Source organism: Camelus dromedarius, chromosome 1, assembly GCF_036321535.1.
Source record: "Camelus dromedarius isolate mCamDro1 chromosome 1, mCamDro1.pat, whole genome shotgun sequence".
NCBI lineage: Eukaryota > Metazoa > Chordata > Mammalia > Artiodactyla > Camelidae > Camelus > Camelus dromedarius.
Genome location: NC_087436.1, coordinates 14,043,776 through 14,061,855, shown reverse-complemented (window position 1 = coordinate 14,061,855; position 18,080 = coordinate 14,043,776). Strand labels below are relative to the sequence as shown.

Below are 18,080 nucleotides of genomic sequence, written 5' to 3'. Positions count from 1 at the left end.
TAAGAATATAAATTATTTTTTGTAAATCACAAATCAAATTACTGTCTTGTGTATCAATAAGTTATCACAAAGCGCTTAAGACAACTCTACGCCCGTAAAGTGTTCTTCGCCAAAAATGAAGTGTACCTTTCACAAGCTCTCCATAATGAATATCAAAGAGTAAATACCCTGTATTTCTGTTTTTTTTTTTTTTTCACTCAGCAGAGGAGGGGAGAATAGAGTGTGGGGATGGCCTTGCTCGTTCCTTAACTTTACTTGTGAAAATATTCAGTTTGTGATTCGTCAGCAAATTTCATGTCTACCACTCACTAACTTAAGACCTTGTTCAGGTTACTTAACTTTTGTAAACCCTCAGTTTCACCATATGAAAATGGGGATAATAGTGGTGATAATAGTGAGAGAATTAAATTAAATAATCCATTATCTAATTAGTAAATGTGCAATAAATGTTAGCTATGCCACCACCACCACCACCATCACCCCATCACCACCACCACCTCCACCACTATCAGCAGCAGCATCAAAATCTCTCCTTCTGTCTTCCTTTGCTCCCCTCTTTTCTCACTTTTTTATTGTAAAATAAAATACATAAAACACTCCCCAATAAATGCACAGCTTTTATGAGTCATCATAAGGTGAACTCCCTAGTGACCAAAAGTGCTGGCCTCCCAGACGCCTCTCCACTGTCCTGTTCCAACCTCAGTTCTCTCCATTCCTGGAAGAGTAACCACTATGCTGACTATTATCATAATCACTTCCTTATTTCTTAATGGTTTTATCAACCAGATACACAAGCCTAGACACACTGTAGTTCAGTCTGTGCCCCTCCTTCCTTGTTTTTTACATTTTATATCTTTTAAGTTTACTTTAATCTACAGGTTCCCCTCCATCCCTTTCTTTCCAATTGATCTGTTGATGGACATGGGGTTTTTTGACCTACAGAGCTCCCCAGAGTTTGTATTTTGCTGACTGTGGATTCACGGTACGATTCGGCATGCACCCCATCCTCTGCATTTCCCACACACTGGTAGCCAGATCGCACTCATGTTCAGTTCCTCTGTCAGGCCTCTGGGTGGTGGCGTGTCCTTTCATCACGAGACACGTTATCACCAGTTGTCTTTTTGTGAGGTTACCAGCTGATGATACTCAACATCTACCTCCATTCATGCACTAGGGTCTGCAGAGTGGTGATAGTCTCATTTCATCATTTATGTTTCATTTATCATTTAGATACTTTTGTAAAGGGCTGCTTCCCTTCGTGTTGTATTTGCTTTCTCAGTGGCACAGTTCGCAGAGGATAGGTTTAATTGTCTTTGCTTTAATTACCCATTTTCCAGAAAATGATAATGTGATGATATTAAAACATGGCTCCAAATTCTCTGGCATTTCTGCATTTAAGAGGTGGGGTCTGTGTCCCCTCCCACTGAATCTCAGAGGGCATGTGACCACTTCAAACAATAGGGTGCATAGAAGATGATAGTGTTTGACTTTCATGGCAGTGTCACAGAGGTCGGGCAGCTTCTGGCTTGTTTCCAAGAACACACAACCTTGGAGACCTGAGCTGCCTTATAAGAAATGTAGCTACCCTGAGACCACCTTGTTCCAGGCTCTCTGGTCAACGGCCTCAGCTGAGCACAGGCTTGGATTCATTTCAGCCCAGGCCTAGCCCTGCAAGTGAAGTAGCCTCCAGGTAATCCCAGCCCCAGCCATCTGGTCTTCCCAGGTGAGGTCCCAGACTTCATGGAGCCGTTTCCCCCAGGTCTTGCTGAAGGGCTGAAATACAGAATCCATGTGCACAACAAAATTGGTGTGTTACTGCACTAAGTCTTGGAGGGAGTTCATTATACACAGTAGTTAATTGGAATAGTTCCATATCACCCTCTGAAGGTGACCAATGAGATATTTTGATGTCCATATGAACCTGTAGATTTGAAAATATTTCATGATTTCATTTGATGGCATTTGTTATGATTTTTGATTCTCAGATTGTCCCTTATTTGGTCGGTGGGCCTCTTCAGGTTGGTGTTTGAGTCCTTTTGGCGTGACTCTGTGGTCTGTGAGAGTTTACCCATACTTGATCTGACAGGATGACCCAGACTAACAATGTACCAGGACTCAGACACTTCTCCGGGAAGCCTTGGTTTCTTCTAGTGGGAAACCATATTTCAAGCCACAACCTGGGTACTGGAAATGTTCAGTGCAACTGGGTTGGGGGATTATTTCTAGGCCTCTTTTCGAAGGATAGACAAAGAGATATATAGTTTGATAGAAATAAAATATCTCATGAATTCATACTAGTATTTCCAATTCAGTTCAGGACTTGAGTTTTTTTATATCATCTCTTATCTGTTAGAATCGTATTTCCTTCAACCCGACAATCCTGGTTTCAAGGGAATGAGAGAATTAGTATATCCCATAATATTTATTTGCTTTAGCTCACATTACCTATATAACAGTCTCAGAATAACATTACTACCCTCACTAATAAAATTATTGGGAATAGCCTAAAATTTCTGCATGGGCTCTAGTCACCTCTACAATTTTTTGTTATTTGTGCTGTATCTTCATTGCCTGTGCTTTCAGCCATGACTTACCGTACGGTCTCCTCTTTAACCCTCACTTGGTTTTAGTTCTCAGTGCCTAATGTTCCCCACCAGTCCCTATGTCAATGCATCTCTAATCTTCCTGGCTTTCTGAAAGTCTTTCTCTAATTGATTGCTAAGGAAAGAGTCATGGAAACAATTTTTCCTGACATTGATAACAGTTTCTACCTTTTGCCTGAAAGTCAGTTTTGCTGGGTATAAAATCTTTGCGTGCATTTTCTTTCCTTGAGTGTCTTTCGTTTGTTTGTTTGTTTGTTTGTTTGTTTGAAGTACAGTCAGTTACAATGTGCCAGTTTCTGGTGCACAGCATAACGTCCCACTCATGCATATACATACATGTATTTGTTTTCATATTCTTTTTTCCTTGAGTATCTTAAATATATTATTACATTCTCTTCTGATGAGAATATAATTTTCTTTCTCTTATAAGTATCTTACTAGTTTTTCATGGACAAGAAAAGGACATTTTCCTTTTCTTTGTTTCATTTTTTAAGTCAAATAATTTTACTAGAATAGACCTTGGTGTTGGTTGTTCCATCAATATTGGAAATACATGTTATGCTATTTCCAAATAAAGTTTCAAAACTTTTATACTTCAGGAAAATTTTATTGAGTTACAGTTTTTGGTATTTGTTCTTTTCTCACGCTTTGCTATTTTTCTTTAGAAACCCCTGCTATCTTTATGTTGGATCTTCTTTGTTCTGAATATTTGTCACTTTCTCTTGAATCTTTGGTATCTGTTATTTCTAATTGATTAAAAAATTTCTTCCTTTTCACCTTCTATTTACTCTTAAAGCATTCTCTATTGTTTTTATTCAATCTGCTGTTTCTTGTAGTTAATCCTCATTTCTGAAATGATTTTTTCTTTTATTTCTAATTCTTTCTAAATTCTATCACCTCATTTTTGAGTTTGTCTAATTCTGGTTTATATTGTTCTTTGATAATTTTCTTGTCTTAAATAAGTGTTTGTGAGATAAAATTCTCATACTGTACAATTCACTTATTAAAAGTGAACAGTTCATTGGCTTTTAGTATAGTCACATGTGCAAACATCACCACAATTAGAACATTTCATCACTCCAAAAAGAAACTCTGTACCCATTATCAGTCACTCCCCATTTCCCCAACTTCTGAGGCAACCGCTAAACTACTTTCAAAATAGATTTGCCTATTCTGGGCATTTCATATAAATGAAATTCAATATGTGGTCTTTTGTGTCTGACTTTTTCACTTAGCATATGTTCATCCATGTGGTACCATGTGTCAATACTTCATTCCTCTTTATGGCTAAATAATATTCCATTGTATAGAAATACTACAATTTGTTCATCCATTCATCAGCTGATGATTATTTAGGTTTTTTTCCATTTTGGGGCTGTTAACAATGCTGCTGTGAATATTTATGTACAAATTTTTGTGTGGACACATGTTTTCAATTCTCTTGGGTAAATACCTAGAAGTAGAAATGCTGGGTCATATGGTAACTCTATGTTTAACTCTTTGAGGAACTGCCTAACTGTTTTCCAAAGTGACTGCACCATTTCATGATGCCACCAGCAGTGAAAGAAGTTTCCAATTTCTCCAAATCCTTGCCAACACTTGTTATTATCTGTCTTTTTGTTTATAGGCATCCTACTGGGTATGAAGTGATTGAGGTTTTTTTAAAAAAAAAAATTTATTGCTGTGTGGTTGATTTATATTTTCACTGAGGTTTTGATTTGCATTTCTATGATGGCTACTGATGTTGAGCATATTTTCATGTGCTTATTGGCCATTTCTGTGTTTTCTATTCAGGTTGTATCATTTTCTTAATGTCTTTTAGGTCATTTTGAAAGAGAAAATTACAACTGTGATCTTTTCTGTGAATGTTTCTTTTTTTCTGGTGTGCTTTCAATGTCTGTAGTATTGCTATTCTGAATTTGTTCTTTTTTACCCCTTAAGGATTTTATTTGGAATTTGACTATAATTTTTGTTGTTCATGTTTAGGGAAAATTAGTTTTTCTTAACTGTTAGAGGAAAGCAGGGTAGGTTTTCTATCTTCCCAAAGCTCTTTGTTGTTTTTTGATTGTGTGTGTGTGTTGTGTTGTGTGTGTGCTGTGTGTATTGTGTGTGTGTGTGTAACTTGCTTTTTGAGATTTCCTGGCTCTGTTCATCTTTGTTACCTTTATTTGGACTTTCTCTTCTCTTGTCTTTATTGTCCATGTCCTGTTTGATTTTGATCACACGGTTTCTCCTCCATGTGGAGTTCTTTGTCTGAAGGGGCCCTGGCTGGACTGTTTGGGGGTTTCTGGGGAGTAGCCTGAGCTTACCATGGACCTCCTGTATCGTCCACTGTCGGACTGGATGGGCCCCCTGCCCAGTTTCATCTGCTCCTCTCAGACTGTTCCCTCATGCTTTCCAGTGAACCTGAGGTGGGAAACCCCATGAAAAAGACAGCAAGACCCCCAGGCAGTGCCACTACCCTCCTGCCAGCACCATTCAGTTTCCTGGTCCAGTGGAATTATTTTGCTTTTTAAACTCTGCAATGGCTTACTTCTAGAAAAGTGGGACTTACCCCTAAGATTCTATTGGTTCCCTGAGCTAACTCCTGATTGGTCCATTTCTACAAAGTTTGTTCCTAATTAGTCACTTTGTTATACCTTATTTGCATATGATGTTGCAAAATGTTGCAAAGTCTAGACTGGTAGCCTATAAAAGCCTGTGTAAACCTACAGACAGGGTCCAGAGCTTGGAGTGTTAACTCCTCTGGGCCTGCTAGCAAAATAAACCTGAGTTCTCCAACTCTCCGAGTGCTGCTTGGTCTCTCGCCCAGATCCAGGTTGCTTTCACAACTGATCTGTAACACTGAGCTGTAATTCTGAGCTGTAACACACTTTTCTGCAACAAACCCTTAATGGCTACTTTGGGGTTCTCCTGTTCAAAGGTCTTTCTGTGTCTTAACCACTTGTAGTTTGGAGTTTGTGGGGATGGTTTAACTTCCAGTTTCATTTCAAAGGTTGTTCATGGGCTTTTGGTTTTGCTTTTTCATTGCCCTTTCTGTTTTTATAAGGAAATTTGGTGTGATTAAAAACCTATGCTGTCGGGAGAGAGTATAGCTCAGTGGTAGAGCACATGCTTAGCATGCACAAGGTCCTGGGTTCAATCCCTAGTACCTCCTCTAAGAATAAATGAATAAGTAAAACCTAATTACATCCCCCCACCAAAAAAAAAAAAAAAAAATCCTATGCTGTCACCATATCATCTTTCCAAAAATCCCTCTCAGACCATTTCACTGACAATGACAAATGACATTTAATTTGCCTTTCACTTTGCTGTCTGCTTTGAACTTGAGTCATCTGTGCAGTGCAGACTCAGGTCCAGGTAGATAATCACATTGGGGGTCATTAGTTACTTCAGATGGTGTATGTTTGTCCTCACTAGGGCTGATTAGAGCCAATTGCTCTGGGCATCCTGGGCTCTTTCAAATCACACTGGGCAGTTAGCAGTCCTGAAAGCCAGCAAGTCCACCTAAGGCATCTAATCAAGAGCTGAGCCACACCAGATCAGGCTGTGGATCGTCTTTCCTGGTCCCTTTGCATGCCTTCCACGCACTTTGCAGACTCCATCTTACTGAGAACTTACTATGGGCAGGCTTTTTGAAAATTTCAGAACCTCCCCTCTCAGCTTATATACTAAATGTCTAGGATCCATGGACTCTGGACAAACTCACAGCCCCCAGAACAAGAATAACCTCAGTCCAGACCAATCTACTCAGTTTACATTGTGCTTGGAGTCACTCCCTCAACAGGCACATGTGCTCCACCACTGAGCTCCACCCACCTCCCTGATGCACTTTCACATGAGTCATGAACAAAGCTCTTGGCACAGAGGGTGGACACCATAAGGGTTTTCATTCTCTTTCCTTTCTCATGTGCACTAGTGTGGGATTTCAAAGTGTCACCACCATCATGATTTTCAAAATTCGAGGTGGGTGCTGAGTATAACTCAGTGATAGAGTGCATGCTTAGCATGCACAAGGTCCTGGGTTCAATCCCCAGCCCTTTCACTAAAAAAAAAAAAAAAAAAAAAAAAAAAGTCATTTTCAAAAGAGAAAAGAAGTAGAAAAAAACTGACTAGGAAAATGATTGCGGCATAAATCCCAGACAGAATCCTTTTGAAGTAGAGACTAAAGGGAAACGCTAAGCAGGTGTTTCCAGACTCATAATGAAACTTTCAGCAAGCCGCCAGGCAGCAGCCTTGCTGATTGAGGGACACCCAGGGAACGGCCCACCTGCAGGGGGCAGCAGTGGAGCATTCACAGGCCCTTCACCGTCGAAGGGGTGGGGATGGTGGGAATGACAGATGTAACTACCTCTGAAATCCACGGAGGACAAGGAATTCACCAAAGACAAGGCGGCTCCGGGCAGGGAGGAGCATGGGATTTTAACAGGGGTGGAAGTAACGTTGTGTTTTAGAGAAAGTGAGACATTTACACTCGATGCAGACAGAATAAAGGAGTCTGAGCTGTATAAGAAAGGGAGTGACATTCACTTAATCTTGGAAGATTGTCGGCCAGGGCACCAGAAGATACGTCTGCCTCTGGTCATTGTAGCGCCAGCAAACGTGCCGTAGGGTGCCCACTCCCGTTTCCAGCTGGGCTGGGACCCATAATCTGACAGATGAGCAGCACCGAGAGTTGCAGGATGACAAAGCAGGGGATTCCCTCCCTACCCAGCTGGACTACATCTGAAAACCGCAAATGAAAGTCTGGAAGCCTCCTGAGTCCAACACTCTCCAAACTGCTTCTCCTGGCTTCCGTCCCCAGCCCCTCCCTATACTCGGAGGACGAGGAATCGGAGGTGACTCACAGAGTTTTCCGGGAACTGCCAAACAGAACGTGGTGTCAACTTGGCATCAAACCTGCCGGATGACAGCTGAAGAATTGCCGTGTGTCTGAAAAATAATTTTCCTCAATCAAATTCGATTTAATATGTCTTGGGGGAGCTGTATTTTTTTTTTTAATGGAGAAAGAAAGAAGGGAAAGTTTCAAAGGGGTGGTTTCCTCCTATCACTTCATTGAATTTTTTTTTTTTTACTTTATTGAATTTTTAAAGAGGCGTTTCCCATCGCCCCACCCCCACCCCATGAATTGAGTGGCAGAGCGTAGACGGATGCTTGGCAGGTGTTCATCGTCAAAGATCCTTCAGTCTGAGTTATTGGGAAGAAGCACTTCAGGGGTGAGGATGGAAAAACGCTGCGGGGTGGGGAGGACGAGAGCAAGTCACATCGTTAGCAACAGCCAGAGCCTCCTGAGAGAGGAAGCTGCTCCCTAGGTGATGGAGTCCAGCCTTGGATTCCACTACCTGCAGCATCTGCTTTGGAAGAGCCCACCATCCAGTTCCAGCCAAGAATCAGACTGCAGATATCATGCCATCAAGGAATCCCAGGAAACAAAGGCTGGTGTTGGCTTCAAGAGAGAAAGCGCCAAGCAATCTCATTAGCATCACTGCCTTTCACATCACCCTCAGAACTACTTTTCGGGTTTTATTTTATTTCCTGCCACGGTCACATGCAGCCCTTATCTGAACAGGGACTCCGGCCCCAGGCCAATGGGTTCTGGTTAGTTGGTGGCTGGTGGCTTATCTAAAATGACAGAAGGCGTCTATGACTCAGAGGGCTAAGTGCCTGTTATTCTTTACAACAAAAGGCTTTGGTAGCAGAAATGTTAATTTCTCTCTCATTTTCTACAGAGCGCAATACATACACTCCTCACCAAGTTCTAAAGATTACCACATTGTGATCGTTACCTAGACAATGAAACGTCAAATGTGCCACAAAGTATCTTAGGTGAACTGTGTGCATGTGTGTTACACTTAAAATCTGATCAGTAAAGGTCTGAAAGTACAAATGGAAAGAATTATGGTACAACCATCTTCAGCGTGGAATCTTTCTCTTCTCCCTTAAAGAATTGATCAAAAACCCTTTTATAGGTTTTTACAAGGTTCCTTTGTAGTTGTAGGATAAGAAAGTGCTCTGATACTAGGTAGGGCTCTGATCTCAGGCCACCTGAGCTCGTCTGGCTTTGACATTTATACCCGTTGGGATGTGAGGTGAGCTGAGTAATCAATTTGTGCCAAATGTGCACCGTGAGCCTGCTGCACAGAACTGCTGGGCTGACTACATAAGATAGAGCCTGGGGGAAAGATAGCCCCGGGCCCGGTACAGACAAACCCTCGATAAATGTTAGCTGTTACTATCCTGTTTAACCATTGATTTTCTCCCCACTCTTTGGGGAAATATCCGTTAACGCAGAATCATAGCTATAGCGCGTGAGTACTCTGGCCTCTTTCAAGTCAATTTCTGAATTTTACAAACGAGCAAATGCAGGATGAGGCGATAGGCATGCAGATCTTTCTTATGGTTGGTGGACTAAAGGAAAAAACTAGATGCTAGAAACACATAAACTGAAAGGCGGCCTCTGTCTTCCTGGGTGTTGTGTCCGACCACATGGTGGTAGGACACAGGAGACTCTTTGTTTCCAGCTTCTGCAGGGAAAGTGATTTTGTGCACAGTGTGTGCCCCAGAGATGCCCGTGCTGCCGGGATCTCAGTATATGCACTGTGCCTCGTAGGCCAATCACTGCTAAGCCTTGATTTCTGTCGTGTCTAAAACTGCAGACTTTACCGATCGCAGGCAGCAAGGCTTCACCAGGAGAAACAGAGCCACAGCCACAGCTACGTCCGTCCCTCGTGCCCGCCTCTCAGGACTGGCCTGGCCTGCAGGAGTAGGAGGGGGGTTGAGGTGGGAAGGGAACTCTTGGAGGAGGGCACAGTTAAAAGCCCAGGCTCTGGGCTGTTTGGGTGTGACCATAAAGTCACAGAGCCGAACGGAAGTCAGTGAACAGTTTTGATAAGCACTTTGGTAATCATGTTTTTGAAATTGTGATAAAATATACATAACATAAAACTGACCATTTTAGCCATGTTTAAGTGTGCAGTTCCACGGCACTGAGTGCATTCATGCTGTTGTGTGACCATCACAACCACCCATCTCCAGAAAGCCACATTTTTGTTGAGGTTGTTGAAGACAGGGAATGGAAGATGGTTTTTTTTAAATAACTTTTTTTTAATGGAGGCCCTGGGGATTGAACCCAGGACCTCGTGCATGCTAAGCGGGTGCTCTACCACTGAGCTATACCCTGCCTTCTTTCTTTTTCCTATTAAAAAAAATTATTGACTCAATTTATTGGGCCTATGCTATACACTTTTTCAGCTACAATAATGAGAAAAGGCAACATTTTTATAGACAGAATGGGACCTCTACACGATGCGCAAAGAGCAGTGCACACAGTAGGTATGTAGTCTCACAGTAGGTGTGTATTTGCAGTTCTAGGAGACCAGTGGAGAGGAAGTGAAGGGCTCTGTGCTTCTCCATCATTAAAAAGTCTACAAACGATAAATGCTGGAAAGGGCGTGGAGAAAAAGGAACCCTCCTACACTGTTGGTGGGAACGTAAATTGGTGCAGCCACGATGGAGGACAGTATGGAGGTTCCTTAAAAAACTAAAAATAGACTTACCATATGATCCAGCAATCCCAGTCCTGGGCATATATCCGGAGAAAAACATAATTTGAAAAGACACATGCACCCCTATGTTCACAGCAGCACTATTTACCATAGCCAAGACATGGAAACAGCCTAAACGTCCATCAACAGAGGACTGGATAAAGAAGATGTGGTATATATATATATATACAATGGAATACTACTACTCGGCCATAAAAAGAATAAAATAATGCCACTTGCAGCAGCATGGATGGGCCTGGAGATCATTGTTCTAAGTGAAGAAAGCCAGAAAGAGAAAGAAAAATACCATATGATACCGCTCATATGTGGAATCGGAAAAAAAGACACAAATGAACTTATCTACAAGACAGAAGCAGACTCACAGACATAGAGAACAATTTTATAGTTACCAGGGTGGGAAGGGGGTGAGAAGGAATACATTGGGAGTTTGAAAATTGCACCTCTTGGGGAGTGATGGAAATGTTAACTATCCTGATTGTAGTGGTGGTTTCATTGGTGTATACATCTATCAAAACTCATCAAATTGTACACCTGAAATACGTGTAGTTTACTGTACAGGAGTCATACCACAATAAAAGTTTTAAAAAAATAAATTATTAATGTATCACCCAAAATGTTCATTGTTCCTTGGCTTAGGCAATAAATTAGTGCCAGACCAAAAATCCATCTCTCCTGATTAAAGAGGGTTTTTTTGGTAGAATAAAATAATGCCATTTGCAGCAACAAAATAACAACAGAAAAAGATCCGGTCAGTGGGAATTACTGAGTGCCAGGACATTGGGCAACTATCAACTTGGTGTCTGCAGGTTAGAATTCTGAAAGTTTGAAAAACAGTTGTGAAACTTTTGTGAAAGCTCTATGAAAAATCTAGGCAAAATATAACTTATAGGCAACATCTAAGTGAAACTCTAGTTTTAATCTGAGCATCTTTAAACAAAATGTCACATTTTTTTAATGGCAGATGACAGAAAACTGTAATCAGGCTGCCGTATAAGATAAAGGGAGTTTATGGACTCAGTGGTAACTGGAAACCTAGAGGGACTGATTTCAGGTGAGGTTTGGTCCCTCAGCTCAAAAGATGCCACCTAGGGCCAGGTTTCCTCCCTACTCTGTCTTCTATGATGTTGGCTTTATCCTCAAGATCCACAAAGGTGCCCCAAAGGCAGCTCCAAGGCCTCCCTTAATGGAAGACTGGCTGCAGCAGCTCCAAAATTCATATCTAATCTCTACTTCCAGAACTGCTACAAGAAAAAGAAGGTTTATTTTGCCCCAAAGCCCCAGCAAATATCTTCTCCTGGCTCACTGACTCTGATTGGGTTAGTGCCAGTCCAGGTGACTTAGGGGCACAGGTGGGTGTGCTAGGGTGTAAGCCTGTAGGACCTACTCCTGGAACTTGGGGTAGGTTCAATCCCACCCAGGCCAATTTTTCTCTAGATATTTGAGGATCTGTTGCCAGGATGGGCATAGTTGCTGGGTAGCAAATAACCAGTGTGAACAGTATCACAGTTTGAAGAGGAACCACTGAATTCCCACAATTGTGCTTACAGCTTTGTGCAGTAAAAACAAAGGCAAGGAAAATGCCTGTTTCTCCCTTGATTTTTGTCCCTGTTGACAGATCACAGTAATCAGGAAGGAGTTTAGCACTTGGCAGTTTTTCACTTTGGTTCTGTCCTGGAAGGCGGAGGGACAGCAGGTGTGACATTTATAAATAAGTAACCAAAGGCCAAGGTCAAATGAATGGAGGGCCTAATTAGTTCCCTGAACAGAGAAATATGTCTGTTGCCTTCCTGGCTCTGCTCCCCTCTGGGAGAGCTGTTGGCTCCAGCCCAGAGGGCTCTGCATTCTTTGGCTTCTGTTAATGTTAATGAGATCACCTGATCGCCAATGGCATTGCGCTCTGACAAATACTGATAGTTTCTTCGCGTTTAGATGAATCATGTGTACCTTAAAAGGAGCACAGAATTTAAGCCTTGGAGTGAAATAGGGTGCTGAGTCTAGACTGCCGTGACCAAAGAAGGCTGGAAATGGATGGAAACCAGGGGGGTCAGCCAGGGCCACCGAAGATTAAGCACTGGGCCGCTGTATTTCTCCCCTCCCAGCCCACATTGTGATGCTCTGCCCCCTGGGCTTCCGGCCCAGAAAACAGGAGCCGGAATCAGTGGTTTCTGTAACGTCATGGGGCTAAATGAAAGGCTTCTAACTCCAACCTTCAATTATAGTTTAGAAAAGGTTTGAGTAATAGAGTTGAAGGTAATGAGAGATCAGCTGGGGGAAAGATGTATGATCAGATTTTCCAGTGTTCAAAATTGCTGGGGGGGACATGGTGTGCAGGGGGGCTATTCATTTATTCAACAAATGTCTTTGTTATCCAACACATCTTTATCAAAGGCCCACCATGGACAGGTCCTGGGGTACGGCGGTGAACCCAGCCAGGACCCTGACCACATACAGTTTATGATCTAGCCTGGAGCCAATAAACAATAACCAAGTGACCATGCAGTTCCACTGAAAGTAAGGGCTAGGGATTAAATATGCAGGCACAAGAGGAGAGAGCATAGCTCAGTCATAGACTACATGCTTAGCATGCACGGAGGTCCTGGGTTCAATCTCCAGTACCTCTGCTGAAAAAGAAAAAAAGAAAAGAAAAAGAAAAACACGCAGGCACATTTTGACACAGCTAAGAAAGTCTTAGGTGAATCTTGTGGATTAAAAAGGGTAGAGAAACTTCCAATTTAGAACACCTTAAAATTCTGGATAAGATGCAAAAACCATAGTTTTTTTGGTCAGTTTTATTAAGGTATTATTTACATATAATGAAATTCACTGATTTTAATTGTACAATTCAATGAATATTGACAAATGTACAGAGTCACGTAACCACCACCACGACGACGATACAGTACCTTTACATCACCCCTCAAAGTCCCCTGTGCCCCCCTAACAGTCAGTCCTTTTCCCTCCCCTCCAACCCGAGGCAATCACGGATTTATTTCCTATTACTATAGTTTTGCCTATTCCAGAACGTCCTATAAATTAAATCATACAGTATGGAGTTTCTTGCATTTGTTGGAGGAGGTCAGTGAGAAGACATGACCACTGGTTGACCCAAGAGCTGGGCAGCTGGAGGCTCCTCACCAGACTCCTGTTCTTGGCATGTGAGGGAGCTCCTTCCAGCGCTAGAACTGCCTGAGGACGCAGCCTTGGGAGAGTGATGTGCTGTTGAGCCAATCTGGATAGAGTATGGACATGACTAAACCCAGTTAAGGCCTCTCTATAAAAATTTAAGATTCTGACAGGCAGGAGTGAAGATCTACTTTTCCTGCAGGCCCCACTCAAGGCTTGTAAGTTCCCTTAATTACTACATATGCCACCTACCAATCTGAAATGCCTCTTTCTTCAGTCCCTCCCTGCCCTCTGTGGATGGGAGCCAGTTTCAGATTTCAGAATAAAGTGATCAACAGTATATGAATTCTTCCACTTGGCGCCGTATTTGGCGATTTCCCTGTGCTGGTGTGCGTGTCAGGAGTCTGCTCCTTTCTACTGATGAGCAGAGTTCCACTGGATGGATATAGCACAATTTGTTTTATTAATTCACCAGTTGATGGGTATTTGTTGTTCTTCCTGGTTTTCAGCTATAATGAATAAGCGGATATAAATATTCACCTAGAAGTCTTTGGGTAGACATGTATTTTCACTTCTCCTGGGTAAATACTTAGGAATGGAATGGCTGGGTCATATCGTATAGTAAGCAGAATTCTAAGACTCTCAATGACCCTCGCCCTTGCATAATTCCCTCCCCTCTGAGGGTCAGTAGAACACGAGAATATGTTGAGATATCACCCCCATGGTTATGTTACCTTACATGGCAAAGGGAGATGGCGAGCTGGGTAGACCTAATTTAATCACATGAGCCTTTCAAACACTTTTAGACAAAAAAGAAAGTCAGAGAGATGTGATGCAATCACAGGGGTGATTCAGTATGTCTTTACTGGCTTAAAGATGGAGGGCACCCACATGAAGGAATATGGACAGCCTTAAGGAGCTGAGCGAAGCCCCCGCTGACAGCCAGCATGAAATGGGGACCTCAGTCCTGCAGCTACAAGGAATTGCATTCTTCTAACAACCTCACTGAGCTTGGATGAAATCTTGGATTTCATCCTAGAGCCACTAGAAGAGGACTCAGCCCAGCTAACACCTTTACTTCAATCTTGTGATACCACGAGCAGACAACCCAGCCCCACTGCCCCAGTCTCTGACCTTCAGAACTATGAGAGAATAAGCAAATGTAGTTTTAAGCCACTAAATTCACAGTAATTTGTTATAGCAATAGAGAAGTAATACATATACATATATTTAACTTCATAAGAAATTGCTAAATTGATTCCCAAAGTGGCAATACCATTTTACATGCCCACCAGCAGTGTATGGGGGCCCAGTAGCTCCGCATTCTTGGCGATACTTGATATTGTCCGTCTTTCCCATTTTTTAAGTCATTCTTGTGTAGTGGTATTTCACTGGGGCTTTAATTTGCATTTCCCCGATGACTAATGATGTTATGCATCTTTTCACGTTCTCATTTACTACCTATATATCTTCTATTTGTGAAATGTCTGTCTAAATCTTTTGCCCACTTAAAAAAATTGGATCATTTGTCTTACTCTTTCAAAGCACTGTGGGGTTGGCGTAAAGTAAAGGGAAGAGAAGGTAGAACTTTGAAAAAGCTTGATTGTAGCCCTCTACAAAGCAGAACTTTGCTGAGAGGGATGGAGACAGGGGCACCTGACAACCCCCAGAGTCTCAGTTTGAATGAGCCATGTCCAAGGGGCAGGAGATAGAAAGAACTGGGCTTGAGCAGGTTGGGAGGCAAGAACCCTGGAAAGGCAACATAATGGTTTTATAAGAGCACAACTTGCCTGCATAAGGACATGTTACCTACCTGCGCCTTGGCACTGGGGAGAATACTCTGCCCAAAGTATTTCCAGTCTTCTGCTTCCACTCACAAGTGTTTGAACTTGAAATTTACATCTCTTGCATGGACCTGAAAACTTTAAACACAAAATTGATTTTAAAGTGCTCCCACCTCCCCAGCCTATCTACCTGGGTGTTTCACTTTAACACAGGGACTCAGAGGTCCCACTGATAAAGTTCCAAGGCACATGAATTCACAATAAATAAAGATCACTAAATAAACAAGGGAACAACATCATGAGTGAGAGTCACGTGAGACAATAAACTGCTGTGTAAAACCTGCAAAGACTACGATATTGAATGACTGGGGACAGAAGATTAAATAAGTGTGTTTAATATTTTAAGGAGATAAGATAATGGAATAAAAGCATAACAAGGAACAAAACATTCAAAATTGACAGACAACCTAGAAAAACGTGAAAATTACATGACAGCTCACTCCTCAGTAGCAACAATGAAGCCAGGAGACATTTGGAGTATCTTCAAAATGTTGATTGAAAATAACAATGATCCTAAAATTATATGTCACATGAAACCATATTTCAAGAACAAAATCAAAATAAAGGCATTATCAAACCAAAACTGGGAGATTTCAGTAACAAAAAACCCTTACAATGAATATTCGTAGGGATGCCCTTTAAGGAAAAGGAGAATGACCCCAGAAGGAAGTTCTGGGATGCAGAAAGTAACGAAGAAAAATATGGGTAAAAAATGTGGACAAATATAAACAGTATTGCATATACCAAATGATAATGTCTAATTGAAGTGTCAAAAATATCCAATGTAGAATTAAGATCCTGGGAAATAAGAGCCTAAAACCTGGGACAAATGTATTTGCTATAATGAAGATGTTCTTCCATGTGCCACACCCAGTACTGAGTAATTTTCAGTCCTTCTGCCACTTAATCCTCCCAGCCACCTTATGAGGAAGGTGCTATTAGCTGGGTTTTTCAAATGAGAAAGCACATATAGCCAGGAAGGGTCAGTTGGGACTTAAGCCAGCTCTGTCTGACTCCGAGCCTATGCTCTTAAGCAGTCTACCACATTGCTCTCATTGGCAATATTTGTTCTGGAAAACATAGGCAAGTGTAAAGCCAAAAATTCCCCCGCATCATAACTGTCACGTGGACAAGTACATGCACCCATAACTTTGAAAAAAACTGGGATCGTATCTAATGTTTTGACTCTCACTTAAATATTACCAATCTATATAATATTCTAAATATAATCATCTTGCTGTTAATTAGTTTTGGAGCAATATTTTAAAATACTTCATTGCTTAGTATTTTTCAACCTCTTTACCCCTATTCTTCTGTCTTCTACAGTATTCACTGTGAATTTTGGTTTAGAAGTGAAGATAATCTGCTTGATACTTTTTATTTTCTCAAACTTGAAATGTAATAAGAGAGAGAGGTGGGTGTCTATTCTATTGTTGGCTCTACATAGTTTTGTTTTATAGAGCCTCATTTGCAAATGAGCGTCCGTGTAACATGATTCCAAAATTATATGCTTCAAAGCAGATTCAGGATACAAAATATGGATTTTCAAAATATGTAAACTAGATGGCTCTTAGATGAGGTTTTTGCTTCATGACAAAAATTTCCTGTATGTTTTCTTTTACATAAACTGGTTTTATAAAATATAGAACTATCGAAAAATATAGAAATATCACTTCCTTTGTGAAAATTAGAAGCATGTGGAACTTAACAGAAATGCATTTATGAGTTTTAAAGAGATGCATTTGTATACACACATATACAAATATATATTTCATTCTCAGCCCAGAGATTAATTAACATCATCATCATATTATAATGTGTAAAGTAAAATGTCAGCAATTTAAGCATGCTGTTGATTTCAAACTTTTAATAACCCAGATATGAAACATACAATTTATAGCAAGAAGAAACCAATATATGGGGGGGTGTATGCAATTGTATTATGCCTTGCACAAAGCACACTGAGTTGTTTCATTTTACTTTTGAGTACCGATTTGTCGTTTGATGAGTATAAAACGTCCATAGCCGAAAGTATCAAGATGTCATATGAACATTTAAACGTTTAGCAAATATGGACAGTCTCATCCACCCGTCTTCTTTTCCCCACCCGGAATTTCACCTGAAATAGTGAGTTTAATTTTGTTGCCATCATTGTGGACTGATAGTGCAAAGAAATCCCCCGCAGTCACATATTACTCCCACGAGGTCTCCCCCCCCATGGCTTCACACATCTTTACAGGCCTCTCCTCACCTGTACCGGGAGCTAGCTAGTGCTTGGTCTGTGCAAAATAACTTTATAGATAGCACCTTAAGCGGAATGGAGAAAATCAAGTGTGCTGAAGAGAATGAGGTAATTCATTCTAAAACCAAGTGAAAAATCATTTGGGAGTGGGGAGGGGGGAGCCACGCTGTCCCTGGGGTCGGCGATGCCACTAACCCCACCCACGCGCAGGCTCGCGGGGCTCCACCTCCATTCCCAAATATCGCTGCCCTGCTGTTCCTGTCCCACCACCCTCGAGAATCTCTGTGAATCTGTGATTTAAAGCAGGCATCCACTGCCATCCATCCTGAACCGCCGAAAGCTAGTTCGCAGTTCTCCGGGTAACCGAGAAGGAAGGAAGGGAGAAATGGCTCTCCGGAGTTTCCAAGGAAACCACTCCCGGCAGAGGCAGGTGTGGCAGGGGGGGCGGGTGGGACGGAAAAGGGCCCTTGGGGCGGGGCGGGGCTCGGGGAGGCCGTGGGGAGTGGCCGCCAGGCTGCTGGGTACCTTGTGTGGATTGTATATGTACTGTTGTTTTTTTTTTTTTTAAATAAAGCACTACTTTCGGTGGGTATTTCACTTGCAAAATAGAACCACCAGTTCCTTCCGGCTTGATAAAATCAAGTCGCTCTCGAGGAGATATTCGCGCTTTGGAGATGGTCCAGGTCGAGAAGGATCTGCAAAG

General features: G+C 41.8%; 1 protein-coding gene across 1 annotated transcript in view; it reads left to right on the top strand.

Annotated features, from left to right (window-relative positions):
* Window positions 1–17,711: 17,711 nt before the first annotated feature.
* TRIM2 (tripartite motif containing 2) overlaps window positions 17,712–18,080 on the top strand; it is a 161,841-nt gene continuing 161,472 nt past the window's right edge. Inside the window, exon 1 of the mRNA XM_064489100.1 lies at window positions 17,712–17,807. Within this exon, the coding sequence (XP_064345170.1) occupies window positions 17,763–17,807 (45 nt within the window). The 5' untranslated portion in view covers window positions 17,712–17,762. The remainder of the gene's footprint in view (window positions 17,808–18,080) is intronic.